The sequence below is a fragment of the Meriones unguiculatus genome, chromosome 15 (assembly GCF_030254825.1).
Source record: "Meriones unguiculatus strain TT.TT164.6M chromosome 15, Bangor_MerUng_6.1, whole genome shotgun sequence".
In the NCBI taxonomy this organism is placed as follows: Eukaryota; Metazoa; Chordata; class Mammalia; order Rodentia; family Muridae; genus Meriones; species Meriones unguiculatus.
In genome coordinates, this window is record NC_083362.1 from 15,829,879 (window position 1) to 15,849,844 (window position 19,966).

Below are 19,966 nucleotides of genomic sequence, written 5' to 3' on the forward strand. Positions count from 1 at the left end.
TTTTGATTGTTTTGTCATTTTATAGAATTAGTCAACTATCACTTTAACCCAGTTTTAGAATTTTTCGTAATTCTACAGGTTTCCAAAGTAGATGGCAGTTCATTCTTGCTCCTGTTCCTAGCTGTACACATACAATGAACTTTTAGCTCTGGGACTCAGCCGTGTGTTACTGTTTCTAAATCTTTCTTTTGTATGTTTTCCCCCAGGACGAAGGCTTAAGACTCAGAAAGGTAGCACATTCGGACAAACCGGGATCCACCTCAGCTGCATCCTTCAGAGATAATGTCACCAGCCCTCTTCCTTCTCTTCTGGTTGTAATCGCAGCCATTTTCATTGGATTCTTTCTAGGGAAATTCATCTTGTAGAGTGAAGCATGCAGAGTGCTATTTCTTTTTTTTCTCTCGACCAGAAAAAGATTTGTTTACCTACCATTTCATTGGTAGTATGGCCCGGGGTGACCATTTTTTTGTGTGTACAGCGTCATATAGGCTTTGCCTTTAATGATCTCTTACGGTTAGAAAACACAATAAAACAAACTGTTCGGCTACTGGACAAATTGTATATTATCAGATCATCACTAGCAGATGTCAGTTGCACATTCAGTCCTTTATGAAATTCATAAATAAAGAATTGTTCTTTCTTTGTGGTTTAATAAGAGTTCAAGAATTGTTCAGTCTTGTAAATGTTATTTTAATAATCCCTTTAAATTTTCTCTGTTGCTGTTACCTCTTGAAATCTGATTTATTTAGATTGCTAATCCCACTCATTCAGGAAATGCCAAGAGGTTTTCTGTGGGGAACTGGTGCCTCTTACTGTGTAAATTTTCTCCTTTACCTTTGCTAATATCATGGCAGAATTTTTCTTATCCCTTGTGAGGCAGTTTGTTGACTGAGTTTTTCATCCTTACAATCCTGTCCCATGGTATTTAACATAAAAAAATAAAACTGTTAACAGATTCTTGCTCGATAGCTTGTTTGTGTCTGTCATGTCATTTGTGCTGGGCTGGGATAGGGTTGGGGTAGAGGCGAGCCAGGACATTTACTCTGCAGAAATTGGGCTTCATTGATTTTTTTTTTTTTTTTTTTTAAAGATAGAGTTGTTCTTTGTAGTCCTGGCTGTACTGAAAATCACTGTGTAGATCAGGCTGGCCCCACTAGGCATCTACGTGCCTTGGTCTGGCAGCCTGAGTGCTGGGATTAAAGGTATGCTTCACCACCACCTGGTGAAACTGGACTTTGTAATGCATACTTTTCTCTTGTATCAGACGCTTCTCCATGCTTGATTATTTGTAATTTAAAATTTTCAGTCTAAGAAATGCATTGATAAAATTTCATGCTAATAGATATTTTGGAAGACCACATTTGATTTTATAAAATGTAAAAGTGCTATAATTAAATGAGTTTCATGTATGTCAGCTGGCTGTATTGTTGTTTAGGTGACACCATTCTTACCTGGGTTTGGGTTTGCTTTTTTTAAGCTGTCTTCTCAAGGAAGACTTAATTCTCTTGGATTTTAAATACTTAGCATACTCAGTAATTCTACTTTATAATGTATTTCTTAATAATAGTTAAAAACAGCTGGGTTTTTTTGTTATAGAAATTAGTATTAGCAAACCTTGGAGATGCACTTTTTGAAAAACAAGTTTTGTTTTTTTGCAAATCAATCAGTTAATGCTTATTACAAATAGACTGATGGTTCCCTGAGCCTTAGCCTTATGTTCAGTGAAGCCTTACTGAGATAAACAAATTTAGATTCAGAAAGTACTTGGCTTTCAGCTGAGTATAGTTTATTAAAGGTGAGTTTGTGTTGTCAAAACTAGGTTTTGTCAAAGTTGTATTCTGTTAGAGAAGAAACTGGGTCGTAGGGCTTAGTGTTCATGAAGTATGTTATGGGTCTGCACATTTTATGAAAGAGTGATGTGTTCTCAGGTATTTTGGTTGTCTTTTGAATTTCTCAGATTGTATACCATGTCTTGTTATACTCTGATAACTTACAAAGCCTCTTGTATACTAGTTGCTGGGGGAAGACCTGGAAGAAATGCTGTTACTAGCATGCTCCTCTAGCAGGTAGTGCTCTGTTGCTGTGTGTATTGTTGCCACAGTAAGCTCTCCTGTAACAGGAAAAGCATGAGAGAAAAAGTCTTCATTTTATTCCCCTACTTATTCCCTTACTGTAGAGTCAGCAGCTGATTGGTTTAAAGTTGTTTTTAAATCACTTGTCAGTCGAAAGTCCAAGCTTGATTTTTTTTTTTTTTTTTTTTGCTTTTTGAGACAGGGTTTCTCTTTGTAGTGTTGGCTGTCCTGGACTCACTTTGTAGTGGTGGCTGGCCTTGAAATCACAGGGATCCGTCTGCCTCTGCCTCCCAGAATGCTGGGATTACAGGCATGCACCACCACGCTTAGCTCTTAAACTACTTTTTAAAGAAAAAAGCTCTCCCCCCCAAAAAACAAACAAACCCAGTTTTATGGAAATACTTACTATAATTCAGTTCTGTTTCTTATCCCCTTTGTTTTGTAGCTGAGGACTCAGGCTGAGGAAAACTTCACCAGTGTCTCACTGTCTGGTAGAGACTGTTAAAACCAGTTTCCTGATTTGTAGCTATAAAAAGTAAAACTTTTGAATTTGGTAAGTGGCTGAAATAAGAATGCTGTTTTGTAGACACTTGATCCCATAAGGCTACAGGCCAGTGTTTTGAGGCTGAGGCGTATGTTTTTGTCTCCCAGTTGTATTATCTGCCTTCTTGATGGTGATGGCTGTAAAATATGTTGTATTTTTTTTCGGCAGACTTTTACAGAGTATATTGTGTAAATGATTGGTTTTGAGATACAGTTTGTATGGCATCTTTTGAAAATACATATGGGCCTTTTGACTTTTTCTTTGATGCTCTGATTGTATAGGAGACTTCATTTTTTTTTTCTTTTTAAATTGCTCTAAGAAACATGCTCGATTATTTTCCTACCATGTTCTTGGAAAGAAGTCCAGTTCTACTGACAGATGATATATAAATTGTCTTCATCCTTACCTGTTAAGAGTTTTTGCTTTGTGTATGTGAACAAGAAGGGAAAAGACCAGCTAACATTAAAGTTACAGTCCAGTGAGTCCTTACACAAAACTAAATACACTGCTGCTCCTTATTGTTTTATAACCAGTGCACCTTAGTTTTTTTGCTTATTCTTGTATTTGCAGGAAGTAAATACATGATTGTGTTCTGAGTATATGCTGTATTACCTTAAAGATACAAAAAAAAAATACAAGTTCACAAGTTTTAGTCCAACGATACTTAGTTTTTCTTCAAGTGTGTGAGAGTTTTCTTGGTGTAGGATTACTTTTGCCTATTATCTCTGAAAATACTTTATATGGGCAGGTTCTAACAAGGTCAAAAGCAACAAATACTGACCTCTTAAAACATTCACAGTTTCCCTGTCGCTCTGCACATCTATTGGTGTGTTCATCTTTGTTAGTGAGGGAAAGGATGGGTTTTGTTTATTTTTTGGAGTTTGTGTGTGTGTGTGTTTGATTGTTTAAAACAAAATCAGAAGCTAAATGAATGGACTTTTTTTTTTTTTTTTTTTTAGCCACAAGAGAAGTCAAAATGTATGGATAAATACAGTTTAAGGATGTAGTGGTTTTGTTTTTGTTTTCACATTAAAAACAAAAGTTGTCGATGCTCAGTCTTTAGCAGGATGTGGAGCAGCTGAGTTTTCAGCCTGTTACTTAGTGATGTGTGGGGAGAAGCCACAGCTGGGGAGGTATGTACACAGATAGTGGCATCTTGGGAATGCCTTGTTATCCAGGGGTTGGTGCTGGGAAATTTGAACATTGATTTCTAGAAAAATTACTTGAAAAATATCAATACATTTCTGGTTGCAGAATTGTATATATTTTAAAGTTAAAAACATAGAACCAAGTGGGTAGCCCAGCAGGATTTGCCCTGTGCATTTGGCTTCCCTTGATACTGATAAGCAAGTCAGAGATTGTATACACCTTTGTAGTCCATTTCCCACCGTGAGCTACTTTTTCTGCTTTCCTGAAAAAAAAAAAAATGTCAGGACAAATAAGTTTGTTTAAAGCTGTGGACATTTTATGATACCATATTGATTGGCCTGTAGGTCCTTTCTACTTAATTAAACTTTTCATTACACTTTTAAAGGAACTGTTTCTTGGTTTCCAGTTCCTCCTTCATAGGTGTAAGAAACTTCAAAGTTACTTTAGATACTGGTTCATACCAGTTCGTCAAACTGCTGCTAATAGAGCTTTTTATGCAGATGGGAAGTATCAGGCCAAAACAACAAAGCCCTTGGGTTTCACCAGCCTAAATTTAAGTTGCAGTGGTTATTTTGTGGCTCTCCAGTGCAGTAGTTTTCTTGGTTTCCTGTGTCTCGGTGCTGGTGCCTTCAGAGTGCTTGCATGTCAGTTTACCTGTCTCCACAGATATGAGGAGGTGGGTGCTGTGTGGTAGCAGGGACTTGCTTTAGAGGTTAACTTGCTATATAGTAAGAGATTTAGTGGTCAGGAAGCCTGGCCGCCTTCTCGAAGGAAATGTTCAGGGTAAATAGTCCTTACAGAAAAAATGAGCATGGTCATTTGGATTCTACTTTAATGTCGATGGAAATCTCTGGCTTCACAGTTTCAGAATGCTGCCTGAGCATTACCCATTACGGTCTCAGCTCTTGAAGAAAAGCCAGCACGCACATTTGGCCTTTTTTTTTTTTTTCCACATTCACAGGTCTACTTTAATTAACATCAGATTTGTCAGGTATATTACAAACATTTATTTAAAATACAAATAAGTTCTGTAACCCAGTGTGGTCTTGAACCTATGGTGTGATCTTACAGTGAATATGGACATGAACAAGCACAAGTCATGATCCTGAGGAGATCAAACAGGTCCTCACACATCCCACACTTCTACACATAGAACATGGACACCAAGATTCTCAGCTAAACCCCTAATACAAAGCTTTACCACAAAAATCACGTTAACCTTCAGGAGGTGGTTGTGGCAAATCTTTCCTCAGTCAAGGAGTCTCTCTCTTGCAATCGCCGATCAGTTCAAACCACAATCACCGCATTTGGCCTTTTAAGAGTTAATGATTTAAGTTGGTGTTGGTGCAGGTCATCTTCATAGGAAATTGGAGGGGAAGTGACATGTGCCCACACTCTGCCTGGACCACAGGGAGAACCCTTCCTGAAAATCGAAGACCTCAGAGGTCGCTGTTCAGGGCTGCCTGGCATGCACCAGCCCCTATCGTGTTCAAACCAAGTGATTGTATGCTAATGAGTTTGTAGTCACACAAGCCATTAAAGATGCTGCCTAGAAGATGTAGCTGTGAAGCTCCATGAAACGAGCTCTAAAGGCAAAGTAAGCTTACTGCTTTGAGATCTTTGTCTCATCGGAGCAGTCAGGTTTTGTAATTAGGAAGAAGTTAGGCTCAGAAAGGTTTATAGTTGTGAATAGTTGGGTGTGCTCTTTGTAACTCAAGGTACACTGCTAATTTATATAATGTCGAAAAAAGAAATGTATTAGACTTGGGAAAATAATTCACTTGAAAAAAATATAAGTTAGGGCTGGAGAGATGGCTCAGAGGTTAAGAGCCTTGACTGCTCTTCCTAAAGGTTCTGAGTTCAATTCCCAGCAACCACATTGTGGCTCATAGCCATCTATAATGAGATCTGGTGCCCTCTTGGCATGCAGGCACATAGGCAGAACACTATTCATAACAACTCTTTAAAAAACCCCTAAGTTAAAGATTAACTCTTAGAAGTCAAAGGGTTTTTGCTGTTCTCCCTCCCCCTTTTGCCAGTTATTTGGTACATTGTCATAAGGCAAAATTTATGAACTATGGGTTATGTTTAAACTTTATTCTTAAAATTTAGTGAGCCCGTTTAGTAAGTGAATTCTCATCCCTCTGAAGGAAAACAACAACAACAAAAAACACCAAAAACCTTTCCATTTGGGTCTCTAGGAAGTCATCAATGAGGGAGGGCTCAGACATGTTTGAGGAAGTCACGGTGTTTTAGCAAATTATATCTTCTAGTGAGGAAATGCCTCAATAAAAATCTTGATTTGGGGCCTAGTGAAATGGCTGTCTAGGTAAAATGCTTGCTACTGCAAGCCTGACAATCTGAGCTTAGTTCCAGGGGAACCAGCTCTTTGGAAGGCCTGCCCCTGGGCACATGCACGCCCTCCCCCACTAATTCAAATGTTAATGCTTCACATTTTGAGTTGGATGAAATGGTTCTTTTTACAGAAGGTGGTGGGGTGGAAATTTCCAGGAGGTTAAGTATATTGTTGGTAAGACACTTAACCCTAATTGATGAATGTGCTCGAAGGTTTTCAATATGAGAGTTGTAATTTGTCAAAACTTAAAATTTGCATCTCAAAGTGGACGGGGGGTGGTGGTGGAAGTAGATAGCGCTCATGTCTCCAACAGATATGTCAGTACTTATTTAAATACATAATTCTTTCCATCCAGTGCTTTGTTCTAATTCCTGAAAGCACACTAGATGGCAGCAGAGGATGAAATTACATGTTTGCCGAGTGTATTTTCTATTCCACTAGTAGGGTAAGAATGTGAACTTCTGTGATGGCCCCAGAGCTCTGTTTCCTTCCTATTTGCTTTTACTTTCTTCTGAAAAATTTCTCACCTTTAACCATTTATTTTCCATATTTGCTTTAGATCTTCTAGGAGCTAGTATACTTGAAGCCTTTATGCCCTTGTGCCATTTCCTTCAGATTGTTCACCTGAGATTGAGTTTATTATTTTAGGGTTTTAGTTCATACTGTATGCACTACTATATGTGTTAATAATAACATTAGTATAGTGCAGTCTGCATGTTCTGAGTTGTCACCTCAGAGTGTCCCTTACTCAATATTTGTTTAGTTTATTTTCAGCCCAAATACTGCCCTTAAAATATTTGACATGTCTCCCCTTGATGCCAAGGCTAGAGCTAGAGTATCTAGCTAGTATCCCAGTATCTAAAGGCCTTGCCATGCACTGTGGCCTGTGGGTTCAGCCAGTGCCGGCACCGCCTGACGGTGACATAAGGCCTGCTAAGTCCCCACACTTTGAGCACAGAGGTTTGCTACCACCTTGGGCACTTCAGTGCTTCCCTTCCCTGAGTATCTCTAGGAAGGCTGGACAGTGCTAACACGTCTTTACAAACGGAGGGCATGCCTGCTCCAGCCATGGCTGAGCACACAGTTTTTATTGTAGCTGTGGAGAGGCCAGCTGGGCCTTCTAGAAGAGTCCAGAACAGAGACAGTACTAGACTGAACCTACAGACTGGGCAGGGATATGAATTTTTTACATGACCACATTGGGCCTTTTTATGTTTGTCTACAGATGGGTGGTGTGTGTGCATGATGTTTCGTCTTAGGTTTTGCTTTTGAAATGACATACAAGTCAGAAATTCTTAGAAGAGCCAAGGTTTGAGGCATGATTTTGCTTACAGTCTTCCTAAGTTCATACTGTTCATATCGTTTGTATCATCTGGTATTTGTATTCATGATGTCTGGTTTGGATAATCATGTATTAACGCTGGCCACTTCTCCCTATGCTCACTAAGATTGGGTCTGGGGATATGGTAAGAGCATTCCATATTGAAATAGGTCTGTGTAGGGAGATTGTGCTGGGTAGTTTCATGTCAATCTAACAGTCATTGGAGAGGAGGGAACCTCAATTAAGAAAATGCCTCTATGAGACTGGGCTGTGGGTAAGCCCGAAGGACATCTTCTTAACCAGTTATTGGTATGGGAGGTCCTAGCCCATGGTGGGTGCTGTTATCCTTGGCCTGGTGGTCCTGAATTTTATAAGAAAGCAGGCTGAGCAAGCCAGTAATCTACCCCTCCATGGCCTCTGCATCAGCTCCTGCTCCAGGTTCCTGCCTGGTTTTAATTGCTGCCTTGGCTTCCCTCAGTGGACTGTGATTTAGGATAGGTTAGATAAACCCTCCCCTCCCTAATTTTGATCATGCTGTTTCATCACACCACTAGTAACACTGACTGAGACAGGGATCTTATTGCCAGGAAGAGAAAAGAAAATTGTACCTAGTCATCAGAGCCAGGGATGCACAACCATGGTAGCGCAGAGCAAGTGTCGGTGGGAGAGCTGAAGAAGGCTGATTTCTAGGGGCACTGGATGTCGTGCTAACGGTATTTCAGGCGAGCCTTTCTCATTTCAGACAGCCGGGAGCTTGGAGCAGCTGTGTAGGCACAAGCTTACTGTGTAGACTAGATTCTTGGTTCCATTTTGGTCTACCCTTCTACTTTTGACAAAAGGGAGGTCGGGGGTGGTGGAACAGAAGACTTGGCTTCATGGTGAATTCTGCAAGAATGAGTTGAGAGCTTTCTTTGGTCTCATTCACTAAGAAATACAGCATTAAAAACGATTGAGTTTTGAAAATCTTAGTGAAAGGACAGGCATCAGCACAAGGCACAAGACCGAGTTCTGAGCACAAGGGAGGTGTCTTTGCCTCAGAGAGACAAAGGGCAGGGAAGAAGAGACACAGGTAGAGGTAGGGGACAGGGGAGAAGGGAAAAGGAAGCAAGGAGGGTGGGGGAGGGATGTTTGCCCTGGCGGGACAAACCTTAGAGAGGAGATAAACTTGGCGTAGGAAGATGTCGGTTTATAACGGGAAAAGGAGACCCGGTGTTAGGGGTTGAGCTGTCTGACTTTGATTGGACAGCTTAATTTGCTGAGTCCAAGGGGGCTTTGACAGCTGGATCTTGAGTCAGCCTCAGGAGGAGGAAGTGGCCAAGTAAGGGAATAGCCCTGGGTGGCTAGCTTTAGGAATGTGATCTGTTTTTAGCAAAGGGGAGGGGGGCAAAAGGCCAAACCTGCTGCTGCCACGCTTGCCATGCTCGGGCCTGCTAGAGCCCGTTAGTCCTAAGGGATAAGTACCTACAGTTTATTACATAAGCAGTGCCAGTGGCTGAAAGTGAGAGTGTGCTCACAATGTGGTTTCAGAGCTTGGGGTATGGAAATTTCAGGCTCATAGCTGGCTTGTCACCCAGTTAGTGTGAATGTTAGGATGCCAGTGGTAATTAGCATATAACTTCAAATACTATCTCTGAGTGAGTCTGTTGGGAAGGAAGCCTCATGCTGTGACTTGAGGCTGGAAAGGAATAGGTTGCAGCTCTGGCTTTCTCATCTTACGAGCTTTGACTTGGGGTAGTTTATTTCTCTCTGCCCCAGCTGCAAAGAGGGGCACTCCTCTGAGCTGGGGTGCCCAGTGCTGGTAATGAGCTCAGCGTTCAAGAGGCTTGGGTTCAGCTTTCCAGAAAAGGCAGAGTAAAACAGAGCTGCTCACTGTCAGTGTTGGTAGGTGACAAATGAAGGGGGAAGGGGGAACTGTGCAGTTGTTTAGGTTAAAAATAAACACCAACGAAGGCATCTGAAACTGAGCACCTGCAGAGCAGTAGCAGGAGTGACCATCCTGGGTTTCCAGGCTTCACCCATACCCTGGCTAGTCCTCGAACAGCTGCTGAAGCCATTCCAAGGGTCAAGCGTCCCTTGAAGAGTACATTCTTCTTATTTTAATCTGTTGTGTTGCATATGTGTGCATGTGAGTGGGTTGTCCATGTGCCAGGGCCCACATGTTGAGTCAGAGGACCACGGTTAGGCCCAGTTCCAGCATGATCCCTAGAGCTTGTGTGGCCAGCACGTTTACCCACTGTCATACTACTGGCCAACACTTCTGATTGTTTTTCTTTGTTCTTTGAGACAGGGTTTCTCTGTGTAGTCTTGGCTGACCTAGACTTACTTTGTAGACCAGGCTGACCTTGAACTCACAGGGATCTGACTGCCTCTGCCTCTTTGAATACTATGGGTACAGGTGTGCACCCTGGGTCTGGCAACACTTCTTATTTTTACACTTTTCTGCTAACCTTGTGTGTTATACAGCCTTAAAATATTTTTGAATTTACATTTTTACTGTTTCATTTTTGCTTTTTTTTTTAACTTCTTAATTGATTTTTTGTGAATTTCACGTCACACACCTCAATCCCACTCATCGCTCCATCTCTTTGTAACTGTCCTCCGCCTTGGCAACCACCCCTCCAAATGAAAATAAATAATAATAATAGTAATAATAATAATAAATAAATAGCTCGTGATGGAAGCTGGAGCGTGTCACACGGAACACCCTTTTGTCCACACATTTTTGCTTGCAAATGTTGGCTGCAGTGAGTCATCGGCCTGGTCCGAGGGCTCTGGCTCCTGCTGCTCTTACCAATACTGGATTCTCTGGGACTCCTTGGATGTCCTGTTGTTGCCCTGTGTCATGGAGGTCCTGCAGATCCGAAGCTGCAGGACCGGCCCCTTCACATGCTCCAGCAGATCACAGATGAGGTAGAGGTCGGGGTGGGCAAAGTCAAAGCCCTGGATCTGGGCCTGGGTGGTAGCTGAGTTGGTCAGCCCGCCAGCTCTGCCATACCTGCACCACATGGGCCCGCTCTTCAGCAAGCTAGTTCACTCAGTGCCACAGCCAGCAAGGGGCAGCAGGGTCAGGTCAGCTCTCCTGCTTGCATGCTGTCAGAGCCGGCTCACCAGTGCCTTTGCCACCAGGGCCAGCTCTCCTGACATTATGTGTGCATGCATGCATGTGTGTGTGTACACACAGAATTATATCAGTGTAACTGTGTTTTAAAACATTGTTTATTTAGTGTGTGGTGTACCTGTGTGAGCACAAGAGTCAGTCAGAGGACTTCCAATTCCTGGGAACTGGAGTTAGTCTGTGAACTGCCATGTGGGTTCTGGGAATGGAACTTGGATTCTCTGCGAGAGTAGCCAGTGCTTTTACGTGCAGAGCCAGCTCTCTAGCTCTTTGCTAGCACAACCATTAATAGCATAAAAACCAACATGCTTTTCTGGGTGTAAGGGTGTATGCCCTTTTAATCCTAGCACTCAAGAGGACAGAGGCAGGTGGATCTCTGTGAGCTCAAGGCCAGCCTGGGCTACAAAGCAAGTTCCAGGCCAGCTAGAGCTACATAGAGAGACCCTGTTTCAAAAGCAAAACAACATGAGAACCCCCCCTCATGTTTGATCATATAAACAATCTATATTTAAACATTCACTTTCAGTTGGAAACAGGATTTGAAATTATAAAAATAGCATCAGAGTAGTATAAAAATATACTGAACACAGAGGTATTTTCACTGGTTAACACTTTGCCTTATTGCTTTGCCATTTGTTCTCCTTAAACATAAACATTTGTATGGATGCATGCATATCGACAGTGCATGCATTTGCACAGCTGCAATTATACCTGTACGTACATGCCTGCATTTTTTAAAATTTTCCTGAAATCGGGAAGTACCGCATCTCATGAATGGGGCTACTTCCTAGTATAAACATAGCAAAAACATCAGCTTCCAGCGATAGCTGACACAGCATTTGCTGAAGCTGAAACAACATCCATCCCCCCAATCTGTTCACATCTGAGTAGAGAGCTCTGTCGGAGCAGAGGCAGCAGAATGAATATGTAACACTCATTTGCATATTGATTTAGATTAGATTGCACAATGAGGGCCTTCGAAGTCTTGGCAATGGCCACACAGAAAACCTGATAGGTGATGCATGTGGGCTTGGATGTCAGTGGAGGATGGCAGCAGCAGCAACAGCGTAGATGTGCTCACCAGCAAGGACTGGAGGCAGGCAGGCAAAAGGACAGGTTTTCCTTACGCTTTTGCATCTGGCCTGCCACCAGAAGATGCAGCACACTCCTTATCCTCCCCACCTTTTGGTTAGTTCTATCTGGAAACGCCCTCACAGAAGCACTCAGTCCAATCAAGTTGACAACCTAGATTAACCTTGACAGTGACTAAATTGATTGAAGGACCAAGTAATGCTGTTTACAGCCTTCTCCCTTTCCAGCATGGGAACTGGTACACTTGGGCAAACTGGAAATTGAGGCTGGGAATACACTCTTTTTGAATTTAGCTAAGGGACATTTGGGTGGGTGAGTGGGGGAGCATTCCAGCTGAGCACAGATGCCGGGGACCTGGCACTTGACTGTGGCTCTAACTTATTGTTGGGTGCAGAGGTCTATGCCTTTCTGGAAAGGCAGTTATGCCCACTAGCCAGCCTAGAAAGTGGCCCTCTTGATAGAGCAAGCCTTAGGCTTTGGGGAGGAGAGATAGGGCTAAAGGAAGCAGAAGGCAGAGAGTGGGGCCACCTGAGCGGAAAAGAACATGTTAGTTTTGGAGTGGGATTCCCACTCAGGGGCTTGGCAGTGACAGTCATGGAGGGTCCTTCTGACCTTATGGGGACTTGTCAAGAATCAGGAGCAATGGGAGGGAATCAAGACCCTGTCCTCAGTTCAGCTGTAGAGAGCAAGCAGGCCTTGGGTCCCGAGTGGGGAAAAGCAGCTCTCTTCAGGCACGTCCTGGGAATATGTCCATTTCTCAAGAAATGCCCTCCGTGTTGGCGGTTTGATGGGGCAGAGCTGGGGATGCAGGAAGTGCACACAGACAGCTTGGCTCCACGGGGCCAGGGGGCGTGGCACACGTATGTTCCCTGCTCTGAACACCGCAGCCGCTGGGTGTGGGTGCAGAGCTGTGTGTGTGGAGCCATGAAGGCCTCACTCCATCACCCACAGCTTCAGTTTGCACCGCGGGCTCAGAGTCACGTGGCCATGATGTGAATGTCAGCAGTTCAGAAATCAGAATCTCTTGTCAGTAACTTAAAATGTTGGTCCTGAGAAGGGCTCTCCCCTCTCAATGACCGTCCTGGGCCGTTGCTGAAGTTCATGTCTAGTCTGCTGGCTCCATCAGCCCACTGGCTACACGTCTGGCCACTGCTCGCTTTGTCCACCAACTGTTGGCTGTTGAGCTAAGTCGATTTTCCTTATAAAATGACTGTTAGCTGAACCACAATACTTTCCCTATTCAGGATCACAGGAATTAGTAGAATCTAGCCGTGTTATGTGCTTGGGACTTCGGTTAAGACTTTCTAAATCTAGGTGAGTAGAGTTGTTCCCCTTCTCTGGCAGCACACATCCCGTGACCTTAGATAGTGTCAGATGTCATGTGTTTTCTTAAGATAATGGTTTATTTGTAAAGTAGGCCCAGTAAGAGGCTAAGGATAACTAAAAATAAAACAGAAGTTATAACAATGTACTATAATAAAAATGCGTAATTCATTTAAGGGAATTACTTTATAGCCTTTAAAGGAACATCGAAGTTGCCAGCGAAACTATTTGCTTTTGGGGCCATTAGAAAGCAAAAGAAAGACTACGCGAATGGAGGCACCGAGATACCGGCTCAGAAGATTTGAAAGCTGAAACAGCTGCTCGGCGCCTAGCAGTGGGGAGCAAACGCGGATACGCGCTTTGGCCAGAGGATGGCTCGCGGTGGTGCTCCCGCTCGAGAGTTGGTGGAGCCTGGAAGAGTGGAGCAATAAACGAGGCAGAGCGAGATCCGTGCCAGCTTTATCCGGAGCACCAGACAATTTTAACCCGAGGGTAAGGACAGTCACAGGACTAAACCGTACCGTCACTAGAACGAGCCGAGCGTGTTTTCCAGAGAGGCGCACAAACGCTTAAAGCGGTGCTCCTCCTCACCACTCCTGCGAGGGGCTCACAATCCAAGTGCATTTCCTTGCTGTTAGGAAACGGGGGTCACGAGGCTCTTCTCACACGGCTCCGCTCTGGGACCGTGTTCTGACGGGGCGGGATGGGAGGCACCCCCGGATTTCGGGGGTGTGTGCACCCGCCCCCCTACCCGCCTCCAGACGGCCTATCGTGAACGGGGCCTGTGTGGTCAGCCAGTCGTCAAGCGTAATTGCTGGCCAAGGGGAGAAGAAAAGCTCGGATAAAGGTTAAAAAAATTAACAGCAGACATTTAAAATACAAGTTCTTTGTTTCTGGCAATTTCCGCGTGGCAGGCTCAGCCTGTCGTGGATGTGGCTGACGCTTTTGGTAGAGGGTTTTATTGTAACTGTATTTGGCTGTCCGGCCCCCGGTCTTGCTAATTTTAGGTAATTGGCACTGCTAAATATAGAGTATCCGCAGGAGCTTGTGTGCCTCCATGCAATGGCTCCCTTTTTGTATTTTAGGTCAGAATCAGGTGTGTGGAACTTTCTGTGAGGACGTTAAAGGTTTGGTGCTCAGAAGTAACACCAACGCCCCGCCCTCAGCTCTTCTCATCCGACCCGACCTTAAACTGTATGAACCTAAGCCACACCGGTTCCAGTTCTTAAACTTCAGGTCAAACCATCCCAACCAGTCACTGTAAAACGTGGTTCTGCCACTAGATGGCAATCTGGTCCTTTTCCTGGAAGCCAGACCGTTGATTCCAGGGCTGCTTAAACATTTTTCCGCCTGTGACCCCTTTTCACCTGAGAATTCTTCACAGACCTCCAGGATGGCAAACATTTCCAGATAATGTCTTAAGAAACTTATGTTAACAATTCTTTGACATGCATCATCTTACCATTTACTACAGATGAAAGCAAATTTGCACCTCAGTGAGGAGAACGTGCCTGCTCGTTTTTGCAACATGCTCAAGTCGTGGCAGGATATTTGCTGCTGCGGGGTGGAGGGCATTGTCACATTTCTCAGAACTGATCAGTGTTTTGACTTCCTAACCCACCTTGAGATGCCACTTTGCATAAGCGTGTAGCGTAAGATGGGAGAGCGATGCTTACGAATTGTAAAGTCTGTCCTAATCACAGGCAAAAATTCATTTGACAACCTTTTGCATGTGAAACTCAACACGGCAACTTGGTTTACATTTATTTATCTATTTATTTACGTGTGTGTGTGTGTGTGTGTGTTCACACATGTAACACCACAGTGAGAGTGGAGTTGGGACCATGTCTTCTTTCACGACATGGGCTCAGGAGACTGAACTCAGGTTGTTCTGTCTCAGGGCAAATGCCTTTACCCGTCACCTTGCCAGCCCTTGAACGGCAATTTTGGAAATAGAATGTTCGACCATAATAGTCAAAAGCTATGCTAACACACACACGGCAAGGAGCGGCGGCAGTGAAATGTAAAGTTACCTGTGATTAAACTGTCAGGTTCACAGAGTCACAGGCAGCCGTGTGGATGGTAACACAGCAGGGTCCACGGCACCGCGGGCTGTGCTGACTGTTCGCAGCGCCGAGCGAGCGTGCTGTTTGTTCAAAGGTGGTGCAGTGTGGGTAGGCGCTGCCTGGCTCCTCACCAGCTCGATTTTGGATGAGTGGTTGTCCATGTGCGTTCGGGAACCCTTTCTGGTCGGCAGATTCACAGCACCCGCTTCAGCTGTGTGACTCCCTCGCGCAGCTGCACCCCATGGTTTATGAAGCTAAAGTGCAAATTCTTTAAAAAATAACCCACATCAAAGACTTAATCAAATGTGTTTTTTCAACTCAAACTGTATTCAGGCCGAAGGAAACTTTCCTCTTGATTCTAAGGAGAGAAAATGCCCACCCCACCTCACCCTGCTTTGGAATTTATTAGCTGGTCAAAATAAAGTTTGTTTTCCTAACATAAAATTGGGCAAATTATAGAGATAATGTGGGTAAGTCCTTGTGATGAAAAGATGCAATAGAATATCATTAATATAATTACTGACTTTCAGCTCGGAAATTTGCTTTGTTATAAGCATTAATTTTTCATAATGCTTTATAATTGCACAAGGCATTAAGTGTTCGTCTTCACTTGGTCCTTCTCCCGGATGTGGAATAATTGGTTTAACTGAGATGGTTAGATTCGGAATCTACATTTATTCTCTATGCTAGGTTAATGTGTACATATAGCCCTGTTCGCTAGTTGCTAAGTGGAACCTCTGGCCAAGAAAGAACAAGGTTTGGATGGGGGCTTAGAGATAATGAATACTCTGAAAATACCTACAGTTTTTAATGATGAAATGTGCTGTATAAATTGCCTTTGAATATTTTGTTTAGAGCTAATGAGATTAACCCCATTAACGATGAGTTTGAAAATACAATTTAGCTTTGACGGCTCTTCGGCGGGCTGGCATGTTCTGTTGATTTTGTCCTTGGCTGTTGGGAAAGGCTCTTGCTGCCTGCACACAGTTGGCACACCTACCCACCACGCTACCCGAGAGCCAGAGTTGGTTAGTTTGACCAAAGATTCTGAGTGTCTGACCCGTACCTGACAAAAAAGCCATGTCAGTGAGGGGGCAGGTACAGGGTGGGCGGAGGGTGTGATCCTGCCTAGTGAATTGGGCCAGGTGGGCATCACTCAGAGGGCAGACCCTGGAGACTACAGTGTGAGAAGGAAGCCTCTAGACTGTGGGACTTCTGTGAGGTCTACTGGCCTCCTCGGACATGGCTGGCCTTCAGCAGGAACCCTGGACCTGGCCACCATTTGCAGGACGTGGGACACCTGCGCTGGAGCCCCAGGTCACCCTGTCCAGTGTCCTCACATCAATCCCTGGGCACAGTCGGGCCCTCCAGCCTCATGACTGCCTTCGATCCCACGCCTCTCCGAGTCCGCTGTCGTCTTGATCTCTCAGTCTCCAGCCCGGAAAAGACCCTGAGCTCTGTCGTCTGTCTTCAATCTTGCCTTGTTCCCCCTTTACCCCCAGAGCTTGCCCGTGTCACCGCCAACCCCAGCTCCTTTGCCCACAGGTCTCTGGGGGAGATCACCCACTGTAGGCCGCTAAAGATCCAGGTTCCCCAGAGGCTGCCAGTGCCCCGTCCAGTGTCCTTGTATCCACTGTGTCAAACTCTGGGCCCAGCCCTGCTCCAGGAGGAGGGGGACACTCAGTCCAGGCCCGATTCAATATGTTTATCAGCTCTTTGCCACTGCTGATCTACTGAACTGGTAGCACCATACCCTGCCATACTTGGAACACAAGCAGTGCCCATTTGCCTTCCGCATGGCTGACAGCCTATTCTGGACAACTGTCAACAGCTCTTTACTGCCCCCTTTTAGCTCAGATGACATCCACCACACAGCGCGTGCCTGGCTGATCGCTCAAGCGCCCCGGCACACTAATAACCCAGAGCCATTTGCTGATTCTGTTTTTTTCTGATGAGCTTGCCGCAGGGTCCTCAGACCTTTCCCAGAATGAGGTAAGCCATCCCTGAGGGAGTTCAGAATGGAGCTTGTGGAGTCACAAACCTAGCCAAAATTGGATAAATCAAACCACACTCCTTCAGAGCCAGAGGCCTGCAAGCCCTGGACACTGTCCAACAGTTGGTACTGGATGTTTGCCAAGAACACCAAAAGTTAGAGGGGTTGGCAGAGGTGAACACTGATCAGCTCATAGACATTACCATCAAAGGCTTGCTAGCTTGGGAGAGGCTGCAAAGAAAGAAAAGGAAAAATACTTAGAGAAAAGGGCAAAGAAGTGATGGTACTCAAATTGCATGCTGGGAAAAATTCAGGCATCCAGAAACCCAAAAGAAGGGAGGATTGAGGCCATTAGACAAGGACCGACATGCAAGGGAAAGGACACTGAAAGAATGAAGGCCCTCGGAAGATGGCACCAGGGTCTAAAGAGATGAACCGTAAAAAAACAAAACAAACAAACAAAAACATAGGACCCCCTAGAGTAGCTGCAATGGAACCCACCGGGGCTGAAGCTGCCACTTGGGAGACAGGTTCAGACTGAGAGCCACCAGGCTCAGTCACGATTGGTCCCAGGAACTGGTGGTCTAAATAGAGGGGATACACAGTGGACTTCCTCTTTGACCCGGAGCAGCCATCTCCATGGGAACCCATCCCACAGGGAAGCTCACCGACCTTGGTTGGAGGCACCAGGCCACCAGGAAACGCTGATTTTGTGAGCCTTGGGACTGCTCTGTGGGAGACCACCCAATAAAACTAACTATCCCCTTTTGGGATCCTGTCTTCTCTCCTTCAGATCGTTCATGGACCAGACAAAACTCTCCGTCCTCCCAGGCATCACAAAGAAACCGTGCAGCCCTGAGCCCTGTCCGGGCAGATTTGTAGCAACTGGAGAAGATTGGTGTGCATAGCATAAGGGTGAGTCCCCTGGAATGAACTTGACTGTGGAGGGGATATTGGCCCTTCTTCTGAAGGTGGGGCTTTACCCATGGGCCTCTCCTCTGTCCTGAGAAAAGGCTTGACCCTGGCGCCCGCCATGCTTTACGGTCTGTGGTGGACCCAGAGCTGGTCTGACGGCTGTGGGGTAACTTACACCTGTGCTGGGATCACTAGCCTGACTCTAGAACAGCCTGGACAGTGCTGGGCAGCTCTGGATAGTCCTGATGCCTCAGGCCCTGCAGCTCCTCCTGTCCAGGTATTGGCGGAAACAGTAAGTACAGGGGCAGGGAAGGCTCCACCCTGCTGGTGACTTGAACCAGGGCCCCAAATGGCACAGGCTTTGATTGTGCCAGTGGGATATATGCCCGCCCCCCAGCAGGGGTTTGCAGGAGGGTGTTCCTGACTCCAGACCGGGATTCTCCCTGTACCAGAGATGGGCTAATACCTGGGCCCTCACCACAGGGAGGAGAGAATTCTGATCTCACCCTCAATGTTATTGAAGATGGCCCTCAATGGCTCTGCTGCCAAAGGGGCAAATGAGCCCAGGCTCCAACAGGTCCGACATAGCCAGCTGTCCAACTGAGAGGTCTAATAACTCCAAAGTTCCAAGAGACCTCCCCTTCGCCCCCTCCCCCGAAGGCCTCAATTTATTTGGCTAATCTGACTCCATTACAGGCTTCATTTTCAACTTTGCCTAAGTAGGCCTGAGTTTCTGTGTTTTAGAACATAGAAAAACAGTTTCTGGATAAACCACAGCTCGAAGGCAGCCAATCAGCTTAACGTTTAACACATGGACTTGAGCTAAGTATAATGATTCAGCAAACTGGAGGAAAAGCCCTTAGCAACTCTGGAAAGTTCTTAAATGTTTAGCCAATCCTAAATCCACCCCCTCTCTGAGTCACTGCTAACCAAATGAAAGACTACCTCACTCTTTCTGGAAATCCCCTACTTGCCTTTAAACTGAGCCTGCTTGCTCGCTTCAGGGGTCCCATTCTAAGGAATGGTGGCCCCGGCATGCTGGACATTTTCTGCGGAATAAAAGCTCCTTGCTTTTGCATGCTGCTTGAGTCTGGGGTGTCTCTTCAGTCTGATTCTCAGACCCTCACACAATCAAATTGATGAGTACCTCAGGCTCGTCTAGCAGAATATAGCCACCCTGCAGAACCAAACAGACCCCCTCCCCCTCCAGCGGCCATGGTCCTACAAGATCGTAGAGGGTCAGACCTCATCTCAGCTGAAAAAGGTGGCATGTGTGTCTTCAGGGGGAAAGAATGCTGCTTCTATGAAAACCACTCAGGGATGGTAGATAAAATGCTAGACCAGTGTCAGAACAAATCAAGGCTGCAGACAAGAACAGAGGATCTGACCAGGATAACACCTGGACCTCCAGGAGCCCCTGGCTGCCTGTGTCCCCGTGTTGTCTGCCCACCTCCCTGCTGCCCAAATCAGGGGCTTTGGTTATGGTTCTCCTGACTGCACTGTTTTTTGGTGCATGCCTAACTTTTGTCACCAGAGACAGGAGAGAAGCAGTTAGACTCCAGGTCCTCTGCCAGCATCGGAGGTTCCTTTGGAAGGGTCGTAACGGATTCTGACCTAGAAGAGGAGAGAGCACGCTGGAAACTCCTCAGACCGCCACAAGTTAAAACGGTGAGAGTTCCCCACGGTGAGAGCTGGACTGAGCTGACCCCTCCTGACTGGATGGGGTGTCTTCAGGAACACAGGCACAGAGGAGGTGGGGGAACACTGCCCAGACACCCCCATGGTGCACCTGTACTTCCTGATGGCTTGCTTCCCTACTCTTACCAGTGGGAAATGGCTACTGGTTAGTTAACCTTAGGTAATCCCTTATAGGCATTCATGCCCTGGGCTTTGCCTTTTGTGGTGATTCTAGGTCCTGCCAAGGTCAGTGTCCATAGTGACATCAGCATTTGTTTTCTCTTCCCTCTCAGGCATCCAGCTGCTGGTCATTCCTAAGCTCTTGCAGGTTCTGGAGGTGGAG

At 45.3% G+C, this 19,966-nt stretch overlaps 1 protein-coding gene and 1 long non-coding RNA gene across 3 annotated transcripts in view; both read left to right on the forward strand.

The window, feature by feature from the left end:
- Vapa (VAMP associated protein A) overlaps window positions 1–968 on the forward strand; it is a 32,309-nt gene extending 31,341 nt beyond the window's left edge. For both annotated transcript variants that reach the window (XM_021653531.2, XM_021653530.2), the window contains one exon: window positions 207–968. In XM_021653531.2, the coding sequence (XP_021509206.1) occupies window positions 207–365 (159 nt within the window). In that variant the 3' untranslated portion in view covers window positions 366–968. The remainder of the gene's footprint in view (window positions 1–206) is intronic.
- A 12,197-nt stretch (window positions 969–13,165) lies between these two features.
- On the forward strand, window positions 13,166–19,602 carry LOC132647961 (uncharacterized). Its single transcript, XR_009586286.1, has 3 exons — window positions 13,166–13,464; window positions 17,825–17,946; window positions 19,481–19,602. It is a non-coding gene; the product is annotated as an uncharacterized LOC132647961 (long non-coding RNA).
- Window positions 19,603–19,966: the final 364 nt, after the last annotated feature.